Source organism: Schistocerca nitens, chromosome 1 (assembly GCF_023898315.1).
Source record: "Schistocerca nitens isolate TAMUIC-IGC-003100 chromosome 1, iqSchNite1.1, whole genome shotgun sequence".
NCBI lineage: Eukaryota > Metazoa > Arthropoda > Insecta > Orthoptera > Acrididae > Schistocerca > Schistocerca nitens.
In genome coordinates this window covers 505,735,943-505,760,446 of record NC_064614.1, presented here as the reverse complement: position 1 = coordinate 505,760,446, position 24,504 = coordinate 505,735,943, and the positions used below count along the sequence as shown (strand labels likewise).

The window sequence follows — 24,504 nt, the reverse complement described above, 5'->3', positions numbered from 1 at the left end:
ATAGTCACAAACATGGCAAGTTTAGGTGTGGAGTGAGCTTTCTGTGTGTTGGAGTTAAAAAAAAAAAAAAAAAAACAAGAGTGCTACAGCTCTTCAACGGATGTTTAGAACAAAGTATGGTAAGAAGCCACCAACAAGGAAGGCCATTTGCCACTGACACAACAAATTCGTTACAATGGGTTGCTTGTGCCCGGCCAAGAGAAGCGGACGTACAAGTGTGAGTGAAGTGAATGTGGAACACGTACGAGATACATTCATAAGGAGCCCAAAGAAATCAGTGCATTGTGCATCCAGTGAACTCGAAATGACTCCAATGACAGTGTGGAAAGTCCTGGAACAGAAGCTATCTATGAAACCATCCAAATTGGAGCTAGTACAGAAACTCAATGATGACAACAAAGACAAGCGTTTTGAGTTTTCTTCGTAGTTGCAATAATTGAATGAGGATGAGGATGGCATTTTTGATCACTTAATTTTTAGTGACGAAGCCACTTTTCACACTAATGGGAAAGTGAACAGACATAATTGTCGAATCTGGGGTACAAAGCATCCACACGAATGCATTGAATTCAAGCGTGATTCCCCAAAGGTAATGTTTTCGTGCCTCGTCACGTCGAAGACTCTTCACCAAGAGCACTGTCACTGGATATTCCTACTTGGACATGTTGGATCAATGGCTGATGCCTCAAATGCAATCAGACTCTCTGTTCATCTTTCAGCAGGATGGGGCTCCACCCCATTTTCATCATGACCTGGACACGGAGCTGCCACCTCGATGGATCGGCGGTGCTACAAAAGGGGACAGCTGTTTCATGAAATGGCTTCCCTGATCACCAAATCTCACTCCGTGTGAGTATTTTTGTGGGGACACATTAAACATCTGGTGTATGTACCGCCTCTACCACGTGATGCATCAGAGCACCAGGAGTGAATATGGGAAGTGATCTCTCACTTTTGATAAGTGCCAAGAGAGAGATCACATACTTTCATCACATTGCTGTCTTTCAACCCTGAGCATCAATAGCAGCTACAGCATGATAATGGTAAAGCTTTCACACACAGGCTGGTTGTACCGAGTACTTACTACACAGCTTGAACTTCACTTTTAGTGAGACTTTATCTTAGTCTTAGTTACCATATCAGTGCTCATTATCTTTTTGCAACATTGCTCTTCTTGTTGCACCACAGTTATGTAATGAGAACATCACAGTGGTGTGAACCTGCTCAATGAGCTGATTTCCAATTTTCGTGCCATAGGGGCCTCATTGTAGTTCATCAGTTGAGCACAGATTACTTGGCTTAGAACTTTCTTTGTCCGAAAATAAATAGACACAAGCAGAGCATGGTCTCCGGTATTGAGTGTGTAGTAGTGCGCCACAGAAAAATGTCAGTCAGTTTTGGAAAGAAGCCCCTGTGCACTTATTGAATGCACTTGTGCGGCTAGCTGCATGTTATGATTGATGATGCCTGTTGCCTTTGTTCAGAGGCAATCCTCATTTTCTTTAGACACTCGGCTGACTTTGAGATGACTAGTGCCACTCTCTGGAAGGAAGCACAGGTCACAATTTTCAGGATTGGTGTTAGAACCTATCATTGTCCACTGTTTTGAATCCGAGTGATGTGGCTTAAATAGATGCACCGGCAGTGCTACACTGATCTCGCATAAGATATCTTGGTCTGTGTTTTTGGGTGGAGAAATGTAGGAACCTACCGAATAGTACTGTATTTTAGTGGCCGTTTGTCCTGGTGGACATCTGGTTGGTAGTCATACCAATATAAAAAGCTGTGGAATGGGGCGTTACAAGCTATACTCGGTCAGATGAGTAGATTACCAATATTAATCCGCAGGTCACAAAGAGAAAACCTTTACATAATATCGGTAAACTTGAAGGATAATGCATTTAAAATAGTTATTTACATATACAGGGTGCACATAAAGTCCGGGAACACTTTCAATTATTTATTGCACAAGAATTAAACATTGTACAGATATCATAAATATTGCATTTTGAAGAGAAATTCTTAAAGTTTTTTTTTTTTTTTTTTTCTCCAAACATTCGATATGCGGACCATGAATGACCCGGCAGTCAATATGGTAACTGAGTTCTTGCCATACCCGTCCCAACATGGCATTCTCGACTTAGCAGTCACTTCCTGTATTCTCTCCTGGAGGTCTGCTACATCACGTAGTAGAGGTGGTACATACACCAGATCTTTAATGTGTCCCCACAAAAAAAAATTCACGCAGAGTGAGATCTGGTGATCGGAGAGGCCATTTCATGAAACAGCTGTCCCCTTTTGCAGTACAGCTGATCCATTGATGCGGGAGCTCCATGTCCAGATACTCACGAACTACATGATGAAAATTGGGTGGAGCCCCATCCTGCTGAAAGAGGAACAGAGTGTCTGATTGCATTTGAAGCATCAGCCATTGCTGCAACATGTCCAAGTAGGAACAATCAGTGACAGTGCTCTCGGCAAAGAAGAATGGCCCATACAGTTTTCGGCGTGACAAGGCACAAGAAACATTACCTTTGGGGAATCACGCTTAAATTCCATGCATTCGTGTGGGTGCTTTGTAACCCAGATTCAAAAATTATGCCTGTTCACTTTCCCATTAGTGTGAAAAGTGGCTTCGTCACTAAAAATTAAGTGATCAAAAATGCCATCCTCATCCTCATTCAATTGTTGCAACTATGAACAAAACTCAAAACGCTTGTCTTTGTCATCGTCACTGAGCTTCCGCACTAACCTCACGAGGTTAAAAGTCCCTATCTAACAGAAGGGTTTCAATCAACATGATCATGTGGCCTAATTTCGTGCATCCCAGAGAGAGGAATGAGATTTAAACAATGGTATTAGGTCCCTACCTAATAACAAAGAATGTCACATTACCCTCTCTGCCGCATAGAAGAAAACTGGTTTCACAAGCAGTGTCAAAATCAGACACCACCAAGCTGAGTGTTATTACATAACAGTGATTCAAGAGTGTACTCAGGATATGAGACTGGGAGAGGGGAGAGAAGGGTGACAAATGTTAGTTTTGTGGTGAACTGAAATAGTATTTAGATTTGATGACAGATGGCTTGGTATGTGTGTTGTGGATTTATTCAAACTGACACCAAATCAATATGTCTGTTTGTATGGTTTGGATTGCAAAGAGTTGCGCCCCCCCCCCCCCCCCCAGGTGTGTGTGTGTTTAATAGCACAAATTAGATAGAACTTTTTAGTCTCTGCCCATCACTAGACTGTGGTGGTTATCAAGAATTTCACACTTGCAAAAATGTATAGGGAATGGAAATGGGAATCAGTCTAGGAGCAATATAAATGTTAACGTAAAATGTTTAATTATTAATCAAAACTGACTCACTAACACAATCGGGTTACATACAGAGTTTTCCATCTTGTTCTCTGTAATTATTATTATGGAAAGAATCATGACTTTTATATAAACTTCGTGTTATCTTTAACAAAGAAATTAATGGACTCAGATATTTCTGAACTTTTGTGTCCAGTTGTTAAAGCGTTTGAAAGTATGAATCTATTCGAGCCAATATTCTAAAAAGTTATATGATAACTGGTCTGCCACATGCAAGTCATAGTTCAATATTTATCAGCTCAGAGTAATCTCCTCATTTATGTAACACTGATTTATACTTGAGTGCTTCTCAGAACAATGAAAAAAATTATGATGATGATGATGATGATGATAAGAATGACAGGAAATATAACAACTATAATATAAGACCGCTGCATTTTAAATGTTAGCAGAATTGCTGAACACAGTTGTAGTACTTCTTAATACACCTCTAAAAGTCTCTCACCTTTTGTATAGGATAACTGGATTCACTGTCAGAACTGTCATCATCCTGAAAATAGAAAGCACAGGGAATATTTAATATGGAAGCAAATTATTAAATAGGCATTCATAATATTTAATCCAGTCACATCACATATCAACAAAGCTACCAGAAAAAAGGGGAGGGCAAGAGGCATAGCATTCTGTAAATTGTGTATTTGTAACAAAAATCAAGAAAATATTAAATCCAACTGTTTTAGCTGCATGTAAGGAAACAAGAACATACAGACCTCTTTTGCAGGTGCAAAGTAGTGACATACAAGGAGTGTGTGGGGAAGGGATGTGAAAGAGAGAGGGATTGGGGGGGGTGAAGGGGGGGGGGAGGGGTGAGAGAGAGCATCATGGTATTTTCCCAAGACCTTCACTGCTTCATCATTTACCTGTATCCTGTAGTGTTCTGGCATCCAACAGAATGGCAGAATGCACCTCATTGGCTTGGATCTGTATCTGATAGGAGATGAGATGCCCCTTGTTTTCCTGCTGGGGCTTCATTTTAGAGTAATTTTGCAGTCAGTTTTGTGCACAAAGGTAAACAAAAGTTTTTCATTCAAAATTTGGTAAACTTACTACAGATGTTTTTCTTTTTCTTTTTAGCCTTCACAGAAACTTATATGAAATGGTTTTATAATAAGACATGAAATGTGTCACTGACATAGTCCATGAGCCAAAATGTAGAAACTTTAAAATGCATAACACAAATACATAACCAATTTGTTCCACAGAAAATAATAAATATCAAACAAGTTTTTGCCATATTTCATGTTTTATTAACTTTAAAATCATTTCACGTATGTTTCTGCAAGGACAAAAAGAAAAAGCACATTTGCAGTAAGTTTACCGAATTTTACCTTCCTGCGTAAAATCTATAAAGATTACAAAACTAGACCCCAACAGGAATGCATTAAAATCTAGGAGTGCCATCTGAAGACAGGTTTGTAATAAGTCTGAAAGCAGTAATGGTTTGATTTAAATAAACTTTTTAAACCATAATCGTCTACTTTTGAAATGATAGTGCTGGGATGGAAACAAGGATTTATTAAAATTTCTTTAAAAAAATAAATAATAATGTGTTTCTTTATGAGGTAGTAAGTGTACTGACAACAAGGAACATGTCACTAGTGCATACCATGATATTTCAAAAGTTTTAGATTGTGTCAGTGTTACACCACTATTAGATATATTGTTGGATATTGGCATTAGAGGCACTGTCTATGGCTCGATAAAATATTACCTAACAAATAGGAAACAGTTTGTAGTTCTAAAAACAGCAAATACTGTACATAGGTACAAAACTACTAATATTATAATATCAGACAAGACGTGCCTTAAGGTCTGCACTAGATCACTCCTCTTTACTGTGTGTGTGTGTGTGTGTGTGTGTGTGTGTGTGTGTCTTTCACATCCCCTGGTGTATAGGCTGGCCAGCACGACTGGTTTGTTGTGTGGGAACAATACTGGCCAGCCAAATCAACCTGGTTTGCAGGGCAGTGTACATGTCAGGGCGAGAAATAGTTTTCCGGGTCCTGACATGTATGCTGCCTTGGATGACAGGCGTGTCATGTTGGAGTAGTACTGGCTCGGCCTGGTGGCCTGTGAAGTCTGGGGCAAATAAACAATTTTCAAGCCCCTGATGTGCCGACTGCCCTGATGACAGGCATGTTCTGAGAGCAGTATTGGTGCTCTTTATTACACTGTACTACAGGGGCTACACGTGCCAATGAGAATGGCTGGGGACAGGTTGAGATGGATAATGAAGGGGATGGACAGAACAAGGGGGAGGAGGAAACAAAGAGAGGGGAGGAGTGGGAGGAGGAGAAAGAAAGAGAGGGGAGGAGGAGAAAGAAAGAGAGGGGAGGAGGAGAATGAAAGAGAGGGGAGGAGGAGAAAGAAAGAGAGGGGAGGAGGAGAATGAAAGAGAGGGGAGGAGGAGAATGAAAGAGAGGGGAGGAGGAGAATGAAAGAGAGGGGAGGAGGAGAATGAAAGAGAGGGGAGGAGGAGAATGAAAGAGAGGGGAGGAGGAGAAAGAAAGAGAGGGGAGGAGGAGAAAGAAAGAGAGGGGAGGAGGAGAAAGAAAGAGAGGGGAGGAGGGGTAGGAGGAGATTGAAAGAGAGAGGTGGAGGACAATATGGTCAGAGGGTGAGGAAGGAGGAACATATAGTTAGAAGGAAGGGCTGGAGGAAATGGACAGAGAGATGGGGAGGAAGAGATAGACAGATAGACGTGGGAGAATTTATTTATTTATTTATTTATTTATATACTTGTTCCATGGATCTGTACATGTGAGTAAGTCACTCAGATGTGGAACGTGTCAATGTACATAATAAAATACATAGAATAAGGACATTGTTATAGTATTAATAACAGTGCACAAAAGTCATACTTATTAGCTTAAAAACTAGTCAACATAAATGTGAAGATATCAGTTTCATATTTAGGGCATTATTGCATTTATTTTAACCTTGAACAGTAATCAAAACTTCCCACTTTGAGTTTAAAAGTGACCCAAAAATGGAAATGAGAAAAACAGGAATTTTTACATTAGGGCATTATTACATTAGTTTAACAGTAAACAGTGTCAAAAAATTTAAAAACATCTTTCCAATCTGGGTTTTACTTATTTCTCTGAAAGAATTCCTCTAGTGAATAAAGTGAGGTCTCAAGTAAATAATTTTTCAGGCTACGTTTAAATACTGATGTACTACTCCTTATACTTTTGATGCTGTTGGGTAGGGAATTGAAAATTTTCGTTCCAGTGTACTTTACCCCTTTCTGAATAAGTGTCAAGTTCTTTAACTCACAGTGGAAATCCTCTTTTCTTCAGGTGTTATGTTCATGATGTAGGCAATTCGTTTCATACAGAGTTGGGTTATTTATTATGAAGCACATCAGTGAATATATGTACTGAGATGTTGCTGTCAGTATTCCAAGTCGTTTAAAAAGATTTCGACATGAGGTTCGTGGGGGTACACCACAAATGATTCTTATTGCTCTTTTTTGTGCGGTGAGGATTTTCTTTGCGGCAGGTGTATTGCCCCAGAAGATGATGCCATAACACATGACTGAATGAAAATAGCCAAAGTAAGCTGACTTTGAGATGGTAATGTCATTGAAGCATGACAAAATTCGTAAAGCAAATATTGCCGACGTCAGCCGTTTTAGTGTTTGTAGAATGTGATGTTCCCAGTTCAGCCTACTGTCCACGTATACGCCTAGGAATTTTGATAAGTACACTTGCTTTATCATCTGATCATTCTGTGTGATAACTATTTCTTTTGGGTTTTTGTGGGTTGTCTGGAACTGGATAAAATTGTTTTTTTTTTCAGGTTTATTGAAAGGGAGTTAATACTAAACCAACCCAGAACTTCTTTAAGGATATCATTGACCTCAGATTCTAAGTCAGTAGTTGACACATTATCCACCACAATGCTCGTATCATCAGCGAACATTGTAAATTTACACTGCTTATTGATGGATAAAGGCAGGTCATTAACATATATGAGGAACAGCAAGGGCCCAAGCACTGATCCCTGTGGCACTCCATGCTGCACAATTCCCCACTCAGAGTCCACTATATATTGTGATACACTATCTGAAACATCTAAAATAATATTCTGCTTCCTATTTTCGAGGTACGATTTTAACCAGTTCCCTACAGGTCCTGTAATTCCATAATGACAGGCCTTCTTGAAGAGTATCTGGTGATCTACACAGTCGAACGCCTTTGATAGGTCGCATAAGACACCAATTGGCAGCCTCTTGCTGTTTATAGACTATAGAACATAATTTGTGAATGAGAAAATTGCGTTATCTATTGAAACTCCCTTTTGAAAACCAAACTGCTGACTGTTAATGATGTTCAGGTCACCAAGGTGTGCCACAATCCTGTTGTACAGAGCTTTTTCTAGGACTTTTGAAAATGTTGTTAATAGAGAGATAGGGCGATAGTTTGACACATTTGTAGCGTCCCCTGCTTTGTACAGGGGCCTGACAACAGAGTATTTCATTCTGTCTGGAAACACTCCTTGTTGCATGGATGTGTTGCAGATGTGAGACAAAACTTCGGTCATTTCACTACAGCAAGCCTTCAACAGCTTGCTTGAAATATCGTCGATACCAGCAGAATGTTTATTTTTCAAAGACTGTATGATTTTTTTGATTTCATTGGCAGTAATGGGAAGCACACTTATTTGACTGAAAGGTTCTGGAAAATTATTTTTCATTATACAGGCAGCTTTATCTACAGAACCATGGCAACCTATCTGTGTTGGGACAGTTAAAAAATGTTGGTTAAGGGTTTCAGCAATTTCCTCACTATTAGTTATCTCTGAGTTGTCAACAGTTAAAACAATATTTTTGTCTTTGGTGTAGTTTACAGTCCCTGTTTCTCTCTTTATCACATTCCAGATTGTTTTAATTTTATTTTCAGAATTAGTAATTTCAGATGCTATACACATACTTTTAGAGTTTTTAATTACTTTGGCAAGAATTTTACAGTAGAGTTTATAATGTTTTAGCTGAGCAGGGTTGTTAGAAGTCTTTGATGCTATGTAGAGTTGTCTTTTTCTCTGACAGGAAGCTATGATGCCCTTAGTGAGCCATGGTTTTTTTGCAGACCTAGCAGGTTGGACTCTGTACGACTTTTTTGGAAATACACTTTCACAGGTACCTACTATCTCATTTGTGAATAAATTGTATTTTGAATTAGCAGTTTCTGCTAGATAAACAGGTGTCCAGTCAGTATGCTAAAGACATGATCTGAACGTTTGAATAGCTACCTCACTTATTTTCCTTACTGTTTTCCATCTAAGTGAGGTGTCACTCAGAGGAATTCCCAAGCTGTTGAAAGTAACTCGTTGTCCGTCATGGTCAGACAGACCATTTATAACCATTGCAATATTAATATGGTTGACTTTACTCTGATCAACAAAAACGTTATCAATGAGAGTACTGGAAGAGGTTGTGGTTCTGGTGGGCGAGCTAACCACGGGAACAAGGTTGTACATGCACATGAGATTTTCAAACTCCACCTTGCAGGGAGAATTAACCAAGAAATCTATGTTAAAATCCCCAACAACTACCATGCCCCTATTTTTTCTACTTAAGTACAACAAAAGAGTATCTAATTGTTTAACAAACACTTTAAAATTACCAGATGGTGCCCTGTAAACCGCCACAACTGTTAATCTGGAGACAGTGTCTGGCACCTCTATAGCACATACTTCAAAATGTAGCTCAAAGCAGAATCTTTGTACATCTATTGCCGTGAACAAGACATTGTTTTTTACATATACAGCTACTCCTCCTTTGTCCATATAGTTCCTGCAATAAGACGTTGCCAAAACATAGTTGGGAATAGGGACCACTTCAATACCAGCAGTGATGTGGTGTTCTGTTAGGAAAGATAGAAATGGGAGGATGTGGTGGAGGAGGAGGTGTGTTCAGTACATGTGTCGAACACACATGCTGGTGAAGTCATGGGGAAAAGACTAGTGTTTATACCATGTACTACAAAATGATACAGACAGAATTTGAGGTGTTGTGAGGATAATTTGAGGATAGGAATCTGTGTCTGGAAATGTCAGCTAATGACACTACAGGGCACTGACATTATAGGCACCAGGCCAGCACCTGCCGCTGAGTCACTCCTTTGGCAGCAAACATAACTTTGTTCACAAAAGGACCATGAGCAGAACATGTCACAATGTTGCTTGTTGGTCAATGATTGCAAGTGACTGCCACAATCACCAGTGGAGAAGATGGAGCCTGCTGCTGCATAACACATGAATGTGGTGCTATGTTGCCTCAGCGGTTTCGGACACAGGTTTCCATTCAAAGCTCATTTATCTACAGGAGTCTTCTAAAAGCTCCGGTGTTTTTCTGTATATTGGAGAAAAATAAACAGTGGATGTACCCAGAACTGTCATCTACTGAGGCAACAGAGCATCATATTCCTACAAGACAAGGTCTGTCTATGTAACAGTTAGTTCCATCTTCTCTACTGGCAATAATTTGCAATCACTGAAAAACAATGTTGCGAGACTTTCCACCTACAGCCTGTCAGCGTACAAAGTCACATTTACTGCCAAAGGGTATGCACCAGCTCCTATAACTTTGACACTATGTGGCAGCGTTGTATGACATTTCTGGACACGGATTGCTATCCTCAATTTGTGGCTCATGACAGCCTCTACAATCCTTCAAAGTTTGTTGTTTGGGGCTATACTTCCATATCACTTAATTTTTGTATAGTGTAATTTTTTTCTAATACCCCTAAATGGGACATTCATAAAAATTCATTGAAAAAAAAGAAAAAGAAACTAATCGAAGAGTGTATTTGCAATAAATACGTTAGGTAGGTGCTGTAAAGACTCTGTTGCATGAAAGACCATGTGTCACCCTTCAAATTATTCAGAAGTATTAATTAGGGAATAGAAATATGGAGTTCAAGGTAACTTACACAGGTTACTGATCCTGCAGCAGAAACAGCAGTTAAAATACTCTGTTGGACTCAACCTAAGGAGTCTTACCACAGTTCATTCCCTAAAACCAGTATTTGTACTTAAGGAGGAATGTGAAGAATTTAAAAATAATTCTGTCGGTTAGAACACTGCAGCCACTCATACAGTATGATCTAGACCAACATAACACTGTGTGGAAAGAGTTCATTGCCTGGAGGAATTAGATTATCAAATGTATTGCTCAGTGCGCTTTAAGTCTTCCAATTTTGAAGTTGCAATTTTCAATGTGAATATTTTAGTTTAACGTTGGCAATAACTTTTATCAATTGCAACTACAAATTACTGCAAACAGTCAAAACTTATTACTATTCTGAATATGTGTTTTGGAAGGTCACACCAAAACCAGTTTGATTTATGTCAATAAATAAGGCAAGCATGCATAACTTTTGGGGTAATCCGTGGTACCACCTTTCAGAGGTCATAGGCTCCATTTCTGTTCATGCCAGCACTGAATTCACTTTGTATACACTGCAACACGACTAGAAATGGAGCCTGTGACTACTGAATAACAGTAACAGAGGTTACCTAAAAGTTGTGTATAAATGAAACTACTTATCAGTAATTCTTTTTACATCACTGAAGAACATTATTATTTAATGCAAAAAAGGGGTCATGTAAATAGAAGATAAATTGCACAATACTAACTTAACATTTCACCCTCTTTTTATTTCTTTTATATTTTCTGTGGAATATTAAGTAGAAATTCTCCCTCTTACATTGTGTTTATAACAAAAAATATATAACACACTTCCAATATTCAACAATCAGGGAAATATTATTTATGTAAAGAGAAAAGTAATTCTAAATTCATTGCACAGTCAGAAAAATGAATTTGCAACGTATCTAAAAATTGTACCATATGCCACTTTTGGGTTTACGCAAAAACCATTTGACGCTGAACAAAACATTATTATTATTATTCCTAATACTACTAGTAAAACCAATGGTCAAATAATTCTAAAAACTGATATTAAAAGCCAAAGATACCAGTGTGACATGTTCTGCAATTGTTTGATGATTAACTCCTTTCCTTGGGTCTGCAACACCTGCTCTGTGTATACTAATACGCTTATTTACAGCCTCTGACAGCGTAGCAGGTATTCTTCCAAAGGCTGTATGTATATTTACAGTTGAAACACGTTCTGGTATAAGTTCTGGACGAAAAGACTTAAATAAGCTGTAAACAACGACACTGAATTAGGCAGACAGACACAAATACAATAACATACACAGAGGGTGGGGGGTGGGGGGGGAGATAGCAGCAGAGGTGGAGGTGTGAGGGGGGAAAGGAAGGACAAGAAGCGTGAAGGACAGAGACAGGTTGTTTAAGGTAGGAGAGAGGTGGGATGGGTGATGGAAAAATGGGGCAAGGGGATGGAGTGATGGTGGAGGATTGAAGAGAGTGAAGGGAGATTACATTAGATTAGTTTTTTGTTCCATAGATCCATGCTGAAGAGATCCTTGTGGGTGTGGAAGATGTCAACTTTTTTTTTTAAGCTGAAATAACAATACTAATAGTATGAGTATATACAATACATCATTTTTTTAAGCTGAAATAACAATACTACTTGTATGAGTATATACAATACATCATTTGTTTCTATTAAAAAATTTGTCAGTGGAGTAGGAGGAGTTGGCCCCTACTAAGTCTTTCAGGCTCCTTGTAAACTAATTTTTATTTGTAGCTAAATTTTTTGTGTTTGCTGGCAAATTATTGAAGATGAGTGTTCCTGAGTAGTGGACCCCTTTTTGAACTAAAGTAAGTGCTTTTAATTCCTTGTGTAGATCATTTTTGTTCCTGGTATTGTATGTATGAACTGAGCTGTTTGTTGGAAAAAAGAGATATATTATTTAGGACAAATTTCATGAAAGAGTAAATATACTGAGAGGCAGTAGTTAGTATACACAGTTCTTTGAAGAGGTTTCTACAGGACATCTGTGAATTTACTCCACAAATAATATGTATTACATGCTTTTAGACTCAAAAAACTTTTGTTTGACTTGAAGAGTTACCCCAAAATATTATACCATATGACATTATGGAATGAAAGTAGGCAAAGTATGCAAGCTTTTTAATTTTTATGTCGCCTATGTCTGCTAACACTCGAATTGCAAATATAGATTTGTTAACGCGTTTCTGCAGTTCTGTGGTGTGCTCCTCCCAACTGAATTTATTATCAAGTTGTAACCCAAGGAATTTAAGACTGTCAACCTCTTCTATCTGCTCTTCTTCATACTTTATGCATATGCTGGGTGGAAACCTCTTACAGGTTCTGAATTGCATATAGTGAGTCTTTTCGAAGTTTAATGTCAGTGAGTTGGCTTTAAACCATTTATTAATATCCATGAAAATACCACCAGCAGATCTTTCTAGAACTACACTCGACATACTATTTATTGCAATACTTGTGTCATCTGCAAACAAAATGAACTCTGCTTCTGGCAGTGTAACTGATGAGAGATCATTAATGTACACAAGAAAAAGCAATGGCCCTAAGATGGATCCCTGTGGGGCACCACATGTAATTTCTTCCCATTCTGATGATGACTGATGACTTAATTCACTAGTCCCTTGCACTGACACCCTTTGTTTCCTGTTAGTGAGGTATGACTTGAACCATTTTGCAGCACTGCCCGTGACGCCATAGAATTCTAATTTATTTAAAAGGATGTTGTGGTTCACACAATCAAATACCTTTGACAAATCACAGAAAATACCTGCTGCTTGTAATCTGTTATTTAAGAATTAAGTACACTTTCACTGTAGGTGTAAATAGCCTTCTCGATATCAGAACCCTTCAGAAACCCAAACTGTGTTCTTGATAATATGTTATTTGTGGTCAGATGGATGAAAAGCTGCCTGCACATTAATTTTTCTAAAATTTTTGAGAATGATGGCAAAAGTGAAATTGGTCTGTAGATTGATGGTATCTCTTTATCCCCTTTCTTGAATAGAGGCTTAACATCTACATATTTTAGCCAGTCAGGAAATGTCCCTGTTATAATTGACTGGTTACACAAGTAACTTGGAATTGTACTAAACTCACAAGAACATGCCTTAATTAACGTTGTTGATATTTCATTGTAACCACTAGAATGCTTTGTTTTTAAAGATTTTATTATGGAAGTTATTTCTTTTGGTGAAGTGAGCGATATATTCATGTACCTGAAGCTATTTGTAAAGGCTAGTTGCAGATATTTGTCTGATCCTGACAATCCCATTCTATCAGTAACAGATATAAAGTACTTGTTAAATAGATTTGCCACACTATGCCCATCGGTTACTAATGTGTCATCTACCCTTAATGCTATTTGCTCCTGTCCTTTCTGGTTCTACCAGTCTCCTCTTTAACTGTATCCCATATTGTTTTTATTTTGTTCCCTGACATTGCTATCTTCTTCTCATAGAGCATTTGTTTATATGTCTGAATTACTTCATTTAATATTTTACAGTATTCTTTGTATTTAGCTAAATCATCAGCATTGGAGCTATTCTTGGTCGACAGATACATTTTCCTTTTTGTCTTACAGGAAATCTTTATTCCTTGTGTAATCCATGGTTTTATTGTAGACTTCGGGTTTAATTTGAGTTACTTTTAGAGGAAAACTGTTTTCAAACATGGTACTGACATTGTTCACGAATGTGTTATATTTTTCATTCATGTCATGAGCACTATAAACATCTTTCCAGTTCATATCTTCGAGCAGTTTTCTAAGATACTCAATTTTTGGTTGACTGACTACTCCTCTGTACTCAGATTTAGCAGTCTTGATAATCTGCTTAGAATTTACATCTAAAACAAGGAGCTGCATGTCATGATCTGATAGTCCATTTATTACAGGTTTTATAATATGATTTTGTTCCCTTGATTTGTCTATAAAAATGTTATCAATGGTTGTCCTTGAGGATTTAGTGATCCTAGTTGGAAAGTTTACAGTGTGAGTCGGATTGAAAGACAACATTACCGACTGCAGTAAATGTTTACTGGAAGATTGCATTAGAAAATCTGTATTAAAGTCACCAGCAATCAAAATTTCTTTTTTTTTCCTATTAAATAACCCAAAAGAGCTTCTAGATGACTTATGAATAGATTATAATTTCCTGCAGGTGCTCGGTAAATAGTTACTATTACATAGGATCTGTTATGGAATTCTACTTCTGCTGCACATGCTTCTAGATGCTGCTCTAAACAGAATTTATTAATGTCAATGTTCTTGAATTTATGGTAGTTTTTAATAAATGTGACAACTCTTCCTCCATCCATATCTACTCTGCAGAAGTAGGAGGCTAGCTTAAATCCTGAAATGTCTAACATATCTATACCAGTGGTCACTTTATGTTCAGAGAGGCAGATTATGTCAATTTGGTTAGATGAATTCATTTCATCGATACAAATGAGTAGTTCATCAACTTTATTTCTAAGTCCCAGAATGTTCTGGTGTAATAAAGATAACTGATACTGCATACTAATGGGATTGTAACTGCTTTGGCGAAGATGAACTGGCAGTTTCTGATTACTTTCTGTTAAACAATGTTTAAATGGAGGCTGTATGCTAAAATCTGACTCCTGTTCATCTGTTTTCTCAAACTGAGTGTGTGTGCACCAATCTCTCTTAAAACTCATTTTCTTTCCCCCCTTCCCTATCCTAGAAGCTGGTATCATCATACCAGTAATTATAATTTGCACTTGAATTTGGCTTGGCTCCTTGAGTATCTGATATTTGTTTCAGTGGTAGGATGTTATTCCTGACATTGGAATGTTACCTTCGTCTAACCGGTTTAATATGTGCATAGACAAATGAGGAAATCATGTAAAAGTAGTTTCAAGGTGGCCAATGTAATGGAAAAAAAGAAGTTGATTGAGCATATAAACTCAATCCCTAACCCGCATTTGGGTGCAACCCAGGACGTACCACAACATTTTGGATCCAACCCAACATATGTTACCATATGTTTTTGAGTACAACCCAGAATGTATTACCACATTTTTTGGGTCCAACCCATGATATAACAATATATTTTTTCGGGTGCAACACGGGACACATAACTATGATAAAAGTCATACAGGTTACTGAAACATTAAGCTTTATTTATTCAGTTGCAGTTTTCACTAGACATGAATTTGTTCAAAAATGGTTCACTTGTTTTAATTTTTAATTATACCATAAAATTCACAACAAGAAAATTCTGAATTAATTTTAACATTCGGCACATGTTTAACAGTAGATACCGATAGTCTACCTGCTTCTGCAGACAAAATGTTTCCCTTAATTGAAAAGGCTGTCTCAACTGGAACAAATGTCCCAGGCAAACACATTGCAAACCCGACCACTTCAGAAATATAATTACGTGATGCATCAGTCTTTAATATCAACCCCTCCTACACGCGCAACCGAAAATTTTCCAGTAGTTAGTGTGCACCAAACATGTTCATTGTTGCAGTCATTATACAACTTCAAACGCTTGCTTTCCTGTTGCAGGTTAACATTAAACACATACACTCTATTGCCCATCATTAGGAAGGATAATTGAGATAAAATGACCTAAAACACACACAAAAACAATGTAAGCCCATTGCCGCCCCTGTGATGTCAAATGATTAAGTGAAAAGTAGTGATACAACCAGTAGCTGTGTCTTCCCACTGACGTCAGTGTAGGTGCTGAGATCATCCGAGAGATGCATGGCCAGAAGATAATGTTTAAAAATGTGGACAGCACTAAAAAACCAAGATTCTCAACACTACAACCAGACGTATGGTAAGCATAGGCAATGGCCATATGCGTGTTTGAACATGTGTATTTTTTGTTTTTGTTTCTTTTTCTTTTTTCTACATCTGACTAAGGACTTATTCTTTAAATTGATAGATAAAGATGATCTATCCATTTACATTATATTATCAATCTTCTCCTAATGATCCATGGACCTTGCCGTTGGTGGGGAGGCTTGCGAGCCTCAGCGATACAGATGGCCGTACTGTAGGTACAACCACAATGCAGGAGTATCTGTTGAGAGGCCAGACAAACGTGTGGTTCCTGAAGAGGGTCAGCAGCCTTTTCAGTAGTTGCAGGGGCAACAGTCTGGATGATTGACTGATCTGGCCTCGTAACACTAACCAAAACGGCCTTGCTGTGCTGGTACTGTGAACGGCTGAAAGCATGGGGAAACTACAGCCGTAATTTTTCCGGAGGGCATGCAGCTTTCTGTATGGTTAAATGATGATGACGTCGTCTTGGGTAAAATATTCCGGAGGTAAAATAGTCCCCCGTTCGGATCTCCGGGCGGGGACTACTCAACAGGACGTCGTTATCAGCAGAAAGAAAACTGGCGTTCTACAGATCGGAGCGTTGAATGTCAGATCCGTTAATCGGGCAGGTAGGTTAGAAAATTTAAAAAAGGAAATGGATAGGTTGAAGTTAGATATCGTGGGAATTAGTGAAGTTCGGTGGCAGGAGGACCAAGACTTTTGGTCAGGTGAATACAGGGTTATAAATACAAAATCAAATAGGGGTAATGCAGGAGTAGGTTTAATAATGAATAAAAAAATAGGAGTGCGGGTAAGCTACTACAAACAGCATAGTGAACGCATTATTGTGGCCAAGATAGACACAAAGCCCATGCCTACTACAGTAGTACAAGTTTATATGCCAACTAGCTCTGCAGATGATGAAGAAATTGAAGAAATGTATGATGAGATAAAAGAAATTATTCAGGTAGTGAAGGGAGATGAAAATTTAATAGTCATGGGTGACTGGAATTCGACAGTAGGAAAAAGGAGAGAAGGAAACATAGTAGGTGAATATGGATTGGGGTTAAGAAATTAAACACGAAGCCATCTGGTAGAATTTTGCACAGAGCATAACTTAATCATAGCTAACACTTGGTTCAAGAATCATGAAAGAAGGTTGTATACATGGAAGAATCCTGGAGATACTAGAAGGTATCAGATAGATTATATAATGGTAAGACAGAGATTTAGAAACCAGGTTTTAAATTGTAGGACATTTCCAGGGGCAGATGTGGACTCTGACCACAATCTATTGGTTATGAACTGTAGATTATAACTGAAGAAACTGCAAAAAGGTGGGAATTTAAGGAGATGGGACCTGGATAAACTGACTAAACCAGAGGTTGTAGAGAGCTTCAGGAAGAGCATTAGCTAACGATTGACAACAATGGGGGAAAGAAATACAGTAGAAGAAGAATGGGTAGCTTTGATGGATGAAGTAGTGAAGGTAGCAGAGGATAAAATAGGTAAAAAGACGAGGGCTAGTAGAAATCCTTCGGTAACAGAAGAAATATTGAATTTAATTGATGAAAGGAGAAAATATAAAAATGCAGTAAATGAAGCAGGCAAAAAGGAATACAAACGTCTCAAAAATGAGATCAACAGGAAGTGCAAAATGGCTAAGCAGGCATGGCTAGAGGACAAATGTAAGGATGTAGAGGCTTATCTCACTAAGATAGATACAGCCTACAGGAAAATATCAAGAGCTCAGATGGAAACCCAGTTCTAAGCAAAGAAGGGAAAGCAGAAAGGTGGTAGGAGTATATAGAGGGGCTATACATGGGCGATGTACTTGAGGACAATATTATGGAAATGGAATAGGATGTAGATGAAGATGAAATGGGAGATACGATACTGCGTGAAGAGTTTGACAGAACACTGAAAGACCTGAGTTGAAACAAGGCCCCGGGATTAGACAACATTCCATTAGAACTACTGACGGCCTTGGGAGAACCAGTCCTGACAAAACTCTACCATCTGGTGAGCAAGATGTATGAGACAGGCGAAACACCATCAGACTTCAAGAATATAATAATTCCAATCCCAAAGAAAGCAGGTGTTGACAGATGTGAAAATTACCGAACTATCAGTTTAATAAGTCACAGCTGCAAAATACTAATGCGAATTCTTTACAGACGAATGGAAAAACTGGTAGAAGCCGACCTCGGGGAAGATCAGTTTGGATTCCGTAAAAATGGTGGAACACGTGAGGCAATACTGACCTTACAACTTATCTTAGAAGAAAGATTAAGGAAAGGCAAACCTATGTTTCTGGCATTTGTAGACTTAGAGAAAGCTTTTGGCAATGTTGACTGGAATACTGTCTTTCAAATTCTAAGGGTGGCAGGGGTAAAATACAGGGAGCGAAAGGCTATTTACAATTTGTACAGAAACCAGATGGCAGTTATAGGAGTCGAGGGACATGAAAGGGAAGAATTGGTTGGGAAGGGAGTGAGACAGGGTTGTAGCCTATCCCTGATGTTATTCAATCTGTATATTGAGCAAGCAGTAAAGGAAACAAAAGAAAAATTTGGAGTAGGTATTAAAGTCCATGGAAAAGAAATAAAAACTTTGAGGTTCGCCGATGACATTGTAATTCTGTCAGAGACAGCAAAGGACTTGGAAGAGCAGTTTAATGGAATGGACAGTGTCTTGAAACGAGAATATAAGATGAACATAAAAAAAAACAAACAGAGGATAATAGAATGTAATCGAATTAAGTTGGGTGATGCTGAGGGAATTAGATTAGGAAATGAGACACTTAAAGTAGTAAAGGAGTTTTGCTATTTGGGGAGCAAAATAACTGATGATGGTCGAAGTAGAGAAGATATAAAATGTAGACTGGCAATGGCAAGGAAAGCATTTCTGAAGAAGAGAAATTTGTTAACATCGAGTATTGATTTAGGTGCCAGGGCGTCGTATGGAGTGTAGCCATGTATGGAAGTGAAATACGGACCATAAATAGTTTAGACAAGAACAGAATAGAAGCTTTTGAAATGTGGTGCTACAGAAGAATGCTGAAGATTAGATGGGTAGATCACATAACTAATGAGGAGGTATTGAATAGAATTGGGGAGAAGAGGAATTTGTGGCACAACTTGACAAGAAGAAGGGACCGGTTGGTAGGACATGTTCTGAGGCATCAAGGGCTCACAAATTTAGCATTGGAGGGCAGTGTGGAGGGAAAAAATCGTAGAGGGAGACCAAGAGATGGATGCACTAAGCAGATTCAGAAGGATGGAGGCTGCAGTAGGTACTGGGAGATGAAGGAGCTTGCACAGGATAGAGTAGCATGGAGAGCTGCATCAAACCAGTTTCAGGACAAGACCACAACAACAACAACAACAACAACAACAACAACAAGATTTTATCAATAAGTGATTATTTTCTTTGTTACATTAGCCCGAAGGACTTAATCTGATAGCTAAATAATATCTACCAGTCTCTTTTCAGTGTGCCTGTCTGCCACTCAGTACCTTTTCTGTATTCTGAGATCTATCCCTTTCATAATGTTTTTGAATTCCAGATTTTCCATTGTTTAGCTCCTTTGAAAGATATTTTAAACAATCAAACACACTTGGATAGCAAAATTCTCTCTGTGCAGTATTAGCACATTAAATGAAAACATTATGAGCTGAAGCACAGTGAGCTGCTTCCTTCATGAGTCTATTACCCATAAAAATGTGAACCTATACCTATGAATATGAAGAAACAATGACCACACTGCAGTTCTCATACAGTTCACACTGTGAACAGACAGTAAGACTTTATTTACACAGATTAATCTACAAACCTCACTAGATTTTTAGAGTACCGGGTAGCAGTTATCAGCAATAAATACTCCCCAAGTTCTTGTAAACAAATAACTTCAGAATATCATTTGTTACTCTTCTCCTTGGATAAAAGATCAGGTTTTTTTTTACCTCATAAAACTCTAATCATTGGATTAAGAAGATCAATATCAATATCAATATTTGTAATCACATGTGACCTCAATGTACAAAGATCTTGACACATTTATTACAGTATTCAAACAATGGAAACTCCAGATTGGAGTATCTACACTGTTAGGAAAAGGATAGATTGTTATTCACTGTAAAGATGAACCATTGAGTTGCAGACAGGCAAAACGGAAGGTCTGTTACAGAGTGTAGGTTATGACCAAAGCCATCTTCAGCAGAGAAGACACATGCACATTCACGCAAGCAAGCGTCTTTACAGTGAGTAGCTATCTATCCTATTCGTAACAATGGAAACTATAGGTTGGAATATAAACATTAAAAGGGGAAGGTAGATTGGTACTTACTACAAAGATGACACATTAAGTTACAGGCAGGCACACATTAGCTTTCAGCTAAAGCCTTTGTCAGGAAAGGGAACACACACACACACACACACACACACACACACACACACACACACACACATTAAGTGTGTTTCCTTGTGTGAATGTGTGTGTGTGTGTGTGTGTGTGTGTGTGTGTGTGTGTGTGTGTGTGTGTGTGTGTTTCCTTTTCTAACAAAGGCTTTGGCCAAAAGCTAATATGGAAGTGGCTTTTCTTTGTGCCTGTCCGCAACTTAACATGCCATCTTTATTGAAAGTAGCAATCTATGCTTTCCTTATATTGCTGGTATCCTTTTTCTAATATCATTATTACAATGTTCAGCCTATAAAAGTGTGAATAGCACCTTCATTTTTTTGCTGTTTGAATGGTTCAACATGACTCTGGACATGATTTACCTGCATCTTTCTAGCAGCTTTTCTTCCAACCAACCTTTAAGTCTTTCATGGCAGATTTCATTTACCTAAATGTAAACTTTCCTCGTGTATGCTACAGAGAAAAGCTCTCTTGCTTCTAGCCAGATGGTAGTGTTAAAATACTGTGATATTTTCACAAGTGTCATATGCATATTCTTCTGGCAAAGACTATGACAAGTTTGACACTCTGTGAAATGTCACAGTATCTTAACACTGTTGCCTGGCCAAAAACTCAACTGCTTTTGATAATTTCTACTCATTGTTAATGAAGGGGTTTAAGGGTGCTCAACTACTGAGGTCATTAGCGCCCAGTCACAATTGTTAGAGCACATAGAATCTAGTAAAACTCAGGGGGGAGGGGGGGGGGGACACCAGAAAGTTTTTACAAAGATGCAGATAAAATAAGTGAAAGAGTGAGATGTCTTTGGACAATCCAGTCAAAGTAATGAAACGAAGAACACGAGCAGCTGCTCGAGCGTCATCCGCTAAAATATCCTGTAAAGTAGATGGCAGAGACAGGACAACACGAGATTGACTAAAATGGGGACACGACAATAAAACATGGTGCACTGTTGATGCATGACCACAAGGGCACTGCGGGGCTGGGTCACCGGAGAGCAGGTAGCGGTGGCTAAACCAGCAATGCCCAATCCGCAACCTGGTCAGAAGCACCTCTTCTCGCCGAGATGGTCGGGAGGAGGTTGTCCAAGCAGTTGGGAACAGTTTTACTGCCCGGATTGTGTTTCCTTGAAGTGAGGACCAAGTATCCCACCACAAGGACACAAGCCTCTTACAAACAACCCCACTAACGTCAGATGACGGGACACAATGGGAGGCTGGCCGAGGCAGGAGGACTGCAGCCTTGGCTGCAGCATCAGCAGCCTCATTCCCAGGCACTCCTACATGGCCGGGAACCCACGAAAGCTGACAGGAGGGCCACCCTCAGCGAAAGAATGGAGGGACTGCTGGATCCGTTGCACCAAGGGATGGACCGGATATGGAGCTCCAAGGCTCTGAAGAGCACTGAGTGAATCAGAGCAGAGTACATACGATGAATGGCGGTGGCAGCGGGCATACTGAACGGCCTGATGGAGAGCAAAAAGCTCGGCCGTAAAGCTGGAACACTGGTTGAGGAGCCCGTATTTAAAGGTGGCGGCCCCGACGAGAAAGGCACAGCCGACACCATCATCAGTTTTGGAGCCATCAGTGTAAATAAAGGTGTGACTGGCAAGTCACGAACGAAGTTCGACAAACCGTGAGCAATACACTGCAGCCGGAGTACCCTCCTTCGGGAGCAAGCTGAGGTCGAGATAAACATGAACCGGAGCCTGGAGTCAAGGTGGTGTCGGGCTCTCACCCTCTCTGAAGGTGGTAGGGAGGGCAAAATCCAATTGTCAAAGCAGGCGACGAAAGCGGACTCCAGGGGGCAGCAGGGCAGACACATACAACCCATACTGACGGTCGAGAGAATCGGCGAAGGAGGACTGATAAGAGGGGTGGTCGGGCAATGACAACAGCCGGCAGGCATACCGACAAAGCAGTACGTCGCGCCGGTATGTCAATGGTGATTCGGTAGCTTCAGCATAAAGACTCTTGACGGGACTAGTGTAGAAAGCTCCGGTCGCAAGACGTAACCCCCTATGGTGGATGGAGTAGAGACGGCGTAAGAGGGATGGCCGAGCAGACGAGTAGACGAGGCTCCCATAATCCAGCTTTGATCGGACTGTGGACCGATACAAGCGAAGCAGGACAGTGCGATCCGCTCCCCAAGATGAACCACTAAGAACTCTGAGGACATTAAGGGAACGTGTACAACGGGCAGCCAAATAAGAGACGTGCGGAGACCAACAAAGTTTCCTGTCCAGTGTGAGCCCTAGAAACTTAGTTGTTTCCACGAATGGGAGAACAACGGGACCGAGATGTAAGGATGGCGGAAGGAACGCTTTATATCACCAAAAGTTGATGCAAACCGTCTTCTCTTCAGAGAACCGGAAGCCATTTGCCACACTCCATGAGTATAGGCTGTCTAGACAACGCTGAAGGCAGCGCTCCAGGAGGCATGTTCGCTGGGCACTGCAGTAGATAGCGAAGTCATCGACAAAAAGAGAGCCTGAGACATTAGGTGGAATGCAATCCATAATTGGATTGATCGCTATGGCAAAAAGGGCTACGCTCAAGACGGAGCCCTGAGGCACTCCGTTCTCCTGGAGGAAGACGTCGGACAATACGGAACCCACACGTACCCTAAACTGTCGATCTGTTATAAGGAATCAATAAAAAGGGGCAGGCGACCGTGTAGACCCCACCTGTGCATAGTGCGGAGGATACCTCCTCTCCAACAGGTATCATAAGCCTTCTCCTAATCGAAGAACACGGCGACCATTTGGCGCTTTCGCAAAAAGTTGTTCATGATGAATGTCGACAAGGTCACAAGGTGGTCAACAGCGGAGCGGCGGCGACGAAAGCCGCATTGAACATTGGTAAGTAGCTGTCGAGATTCAAGAATCCAAACTAACCGAGCGTTAACCATGTGCTCCATCACCTTACAGACACAGCTTGTAAGAGAAATGGGGTGGTAACTAGAAGGAAGGTGTCTATCCTTCCCGGGTTTGGGTATAGGAACAACGACGGCGTCACGCCAACGCATGGGGACTTTACCTTCGGTCCAGACGCGATTGTAGGTACGAAGAAGGAAGCTTTTGCCTGCCGGAGAAAGGTGTGCCAGCATCTGAACGTGAATGGCATCTGGCCCCGAAGCAGAGGACCGGGACAGTGCAAGTGCACGTTCGAGTTCCCGCATAGTAAAGGGGGCATTATAATTTTCCAGATTCAGCGAGTGGAAGGAAGGTCGCCGAGCCTCTTCTGCCTCTTTCCTGGGAAGGAAGGCAGGGTGGTAATGGGCGGAGCTTGAAACCTCCGCGAAAAAGCGGCCGAAGGCGTTGGAGATATCCACAGGATCAACAAGGACCTCATCACCTGAAGTCAGGCCAGGTACCGAGGAGTGGGCCTTAATGCCCGACAGCCAGCGCAGGCCACCCCAGACGACAGAAGAGGGAGTAAAACTGTTAAAGGAGCTGGTGAAAGAGGCCCAACAAGCTTTTTTGCTGTCTTTGATGACTCGACGGCATTGCGCTCGGAGTCGTTTGTATCCAATACAATTCGCCAACGTAGGATGGTGGTGAAAGGTGCGTAAAGCACGTCGTCGAGCACGGATAGCGTCTCGACAAGACTCATTCCACCAGGGGACGGGAACGCGACGTGAAGAAGAGGCAGTACAAGGAATGGAACGTTCGGCAGCATTGATGATAACAGCCGTGAGGTATTCGACCTGACTGTTACAACTGAGAAAATCGTGGTCTGGAAAGGTCGCCAGGGAGGAGTAAAGTCCCCAGTCAGCTTTCGGTATGTTCCAGCTCGAAGGACGTGGGGATGGGGTGTGGTGCAGGAGACGAACGACACAGGGGAAGTGGTCGCTCGAGTAAGTGTCGGAAAGGACATACCACTCGAACCGCTGGGCAAGAGTGGTAGAACAGATCGAGAGGTCCAAGTGGGAGTAGGTATGAGTAGAGTCCGAGAGGAAA

At 40.2% G+C, this 24,504-nt stretch overlaps 2 protein-coding genes across 6 annotated transcripts in view; one reads left to right on the top strand and one right to left on the bottom strand.

Moving 5' to 3' along the window:
• Positions 1–24,504, bottom strand: part of LOC126252933 (centromere protein I-like) — a 370,827-nt gene that overhangs the window by 242,939 nt on the left and 103,384 nt on the right. For all 3 annotated transcript variants that reach the window (XM_049953938.1, XM_049953931.1, XM_049953948.1), the window contains exons 6-7: positions 11,366–11,555; positions 3,825–3,869 (exon numbers count right to left, since the gene is read on the bottom strand). In XM_049953938.1, the coding sequence (XP_049809895.1) occupies positions 3,825–3,869; positions 11,366–11,555 (235 nt within the window). The remainder of the gene's footprint in view (positions 1–3,824; positions 3,870–11,365; positions 11,556–24,504) is intronic.
• LOC126252954 (uncharacterized) overlaps positions 1–24,504 on the top strand; it is an 80,806-nt gene that overhangs the window by 47,781 nt on the left and 8,521 nt on the right. The window contains exon 1 of one of the 3 annotated variants that reach the window (XM_049953971.1): positions 16,026–16,136. The exons of the other annotated variants lie outside the window; for them this stretch is intronic. Coding sequence (XP_049809928.1) covers positions 16,057–16,136 — 80 coding nt within the window. The 5' untranslated portion in view covers positions 16,026–16,056. Of the gene's footprint in view, positions 1–16,025; positions 16,137–24,504 lie in introns of those variants that run through there. 3 annotated transcript variants of the gene reach the window in all.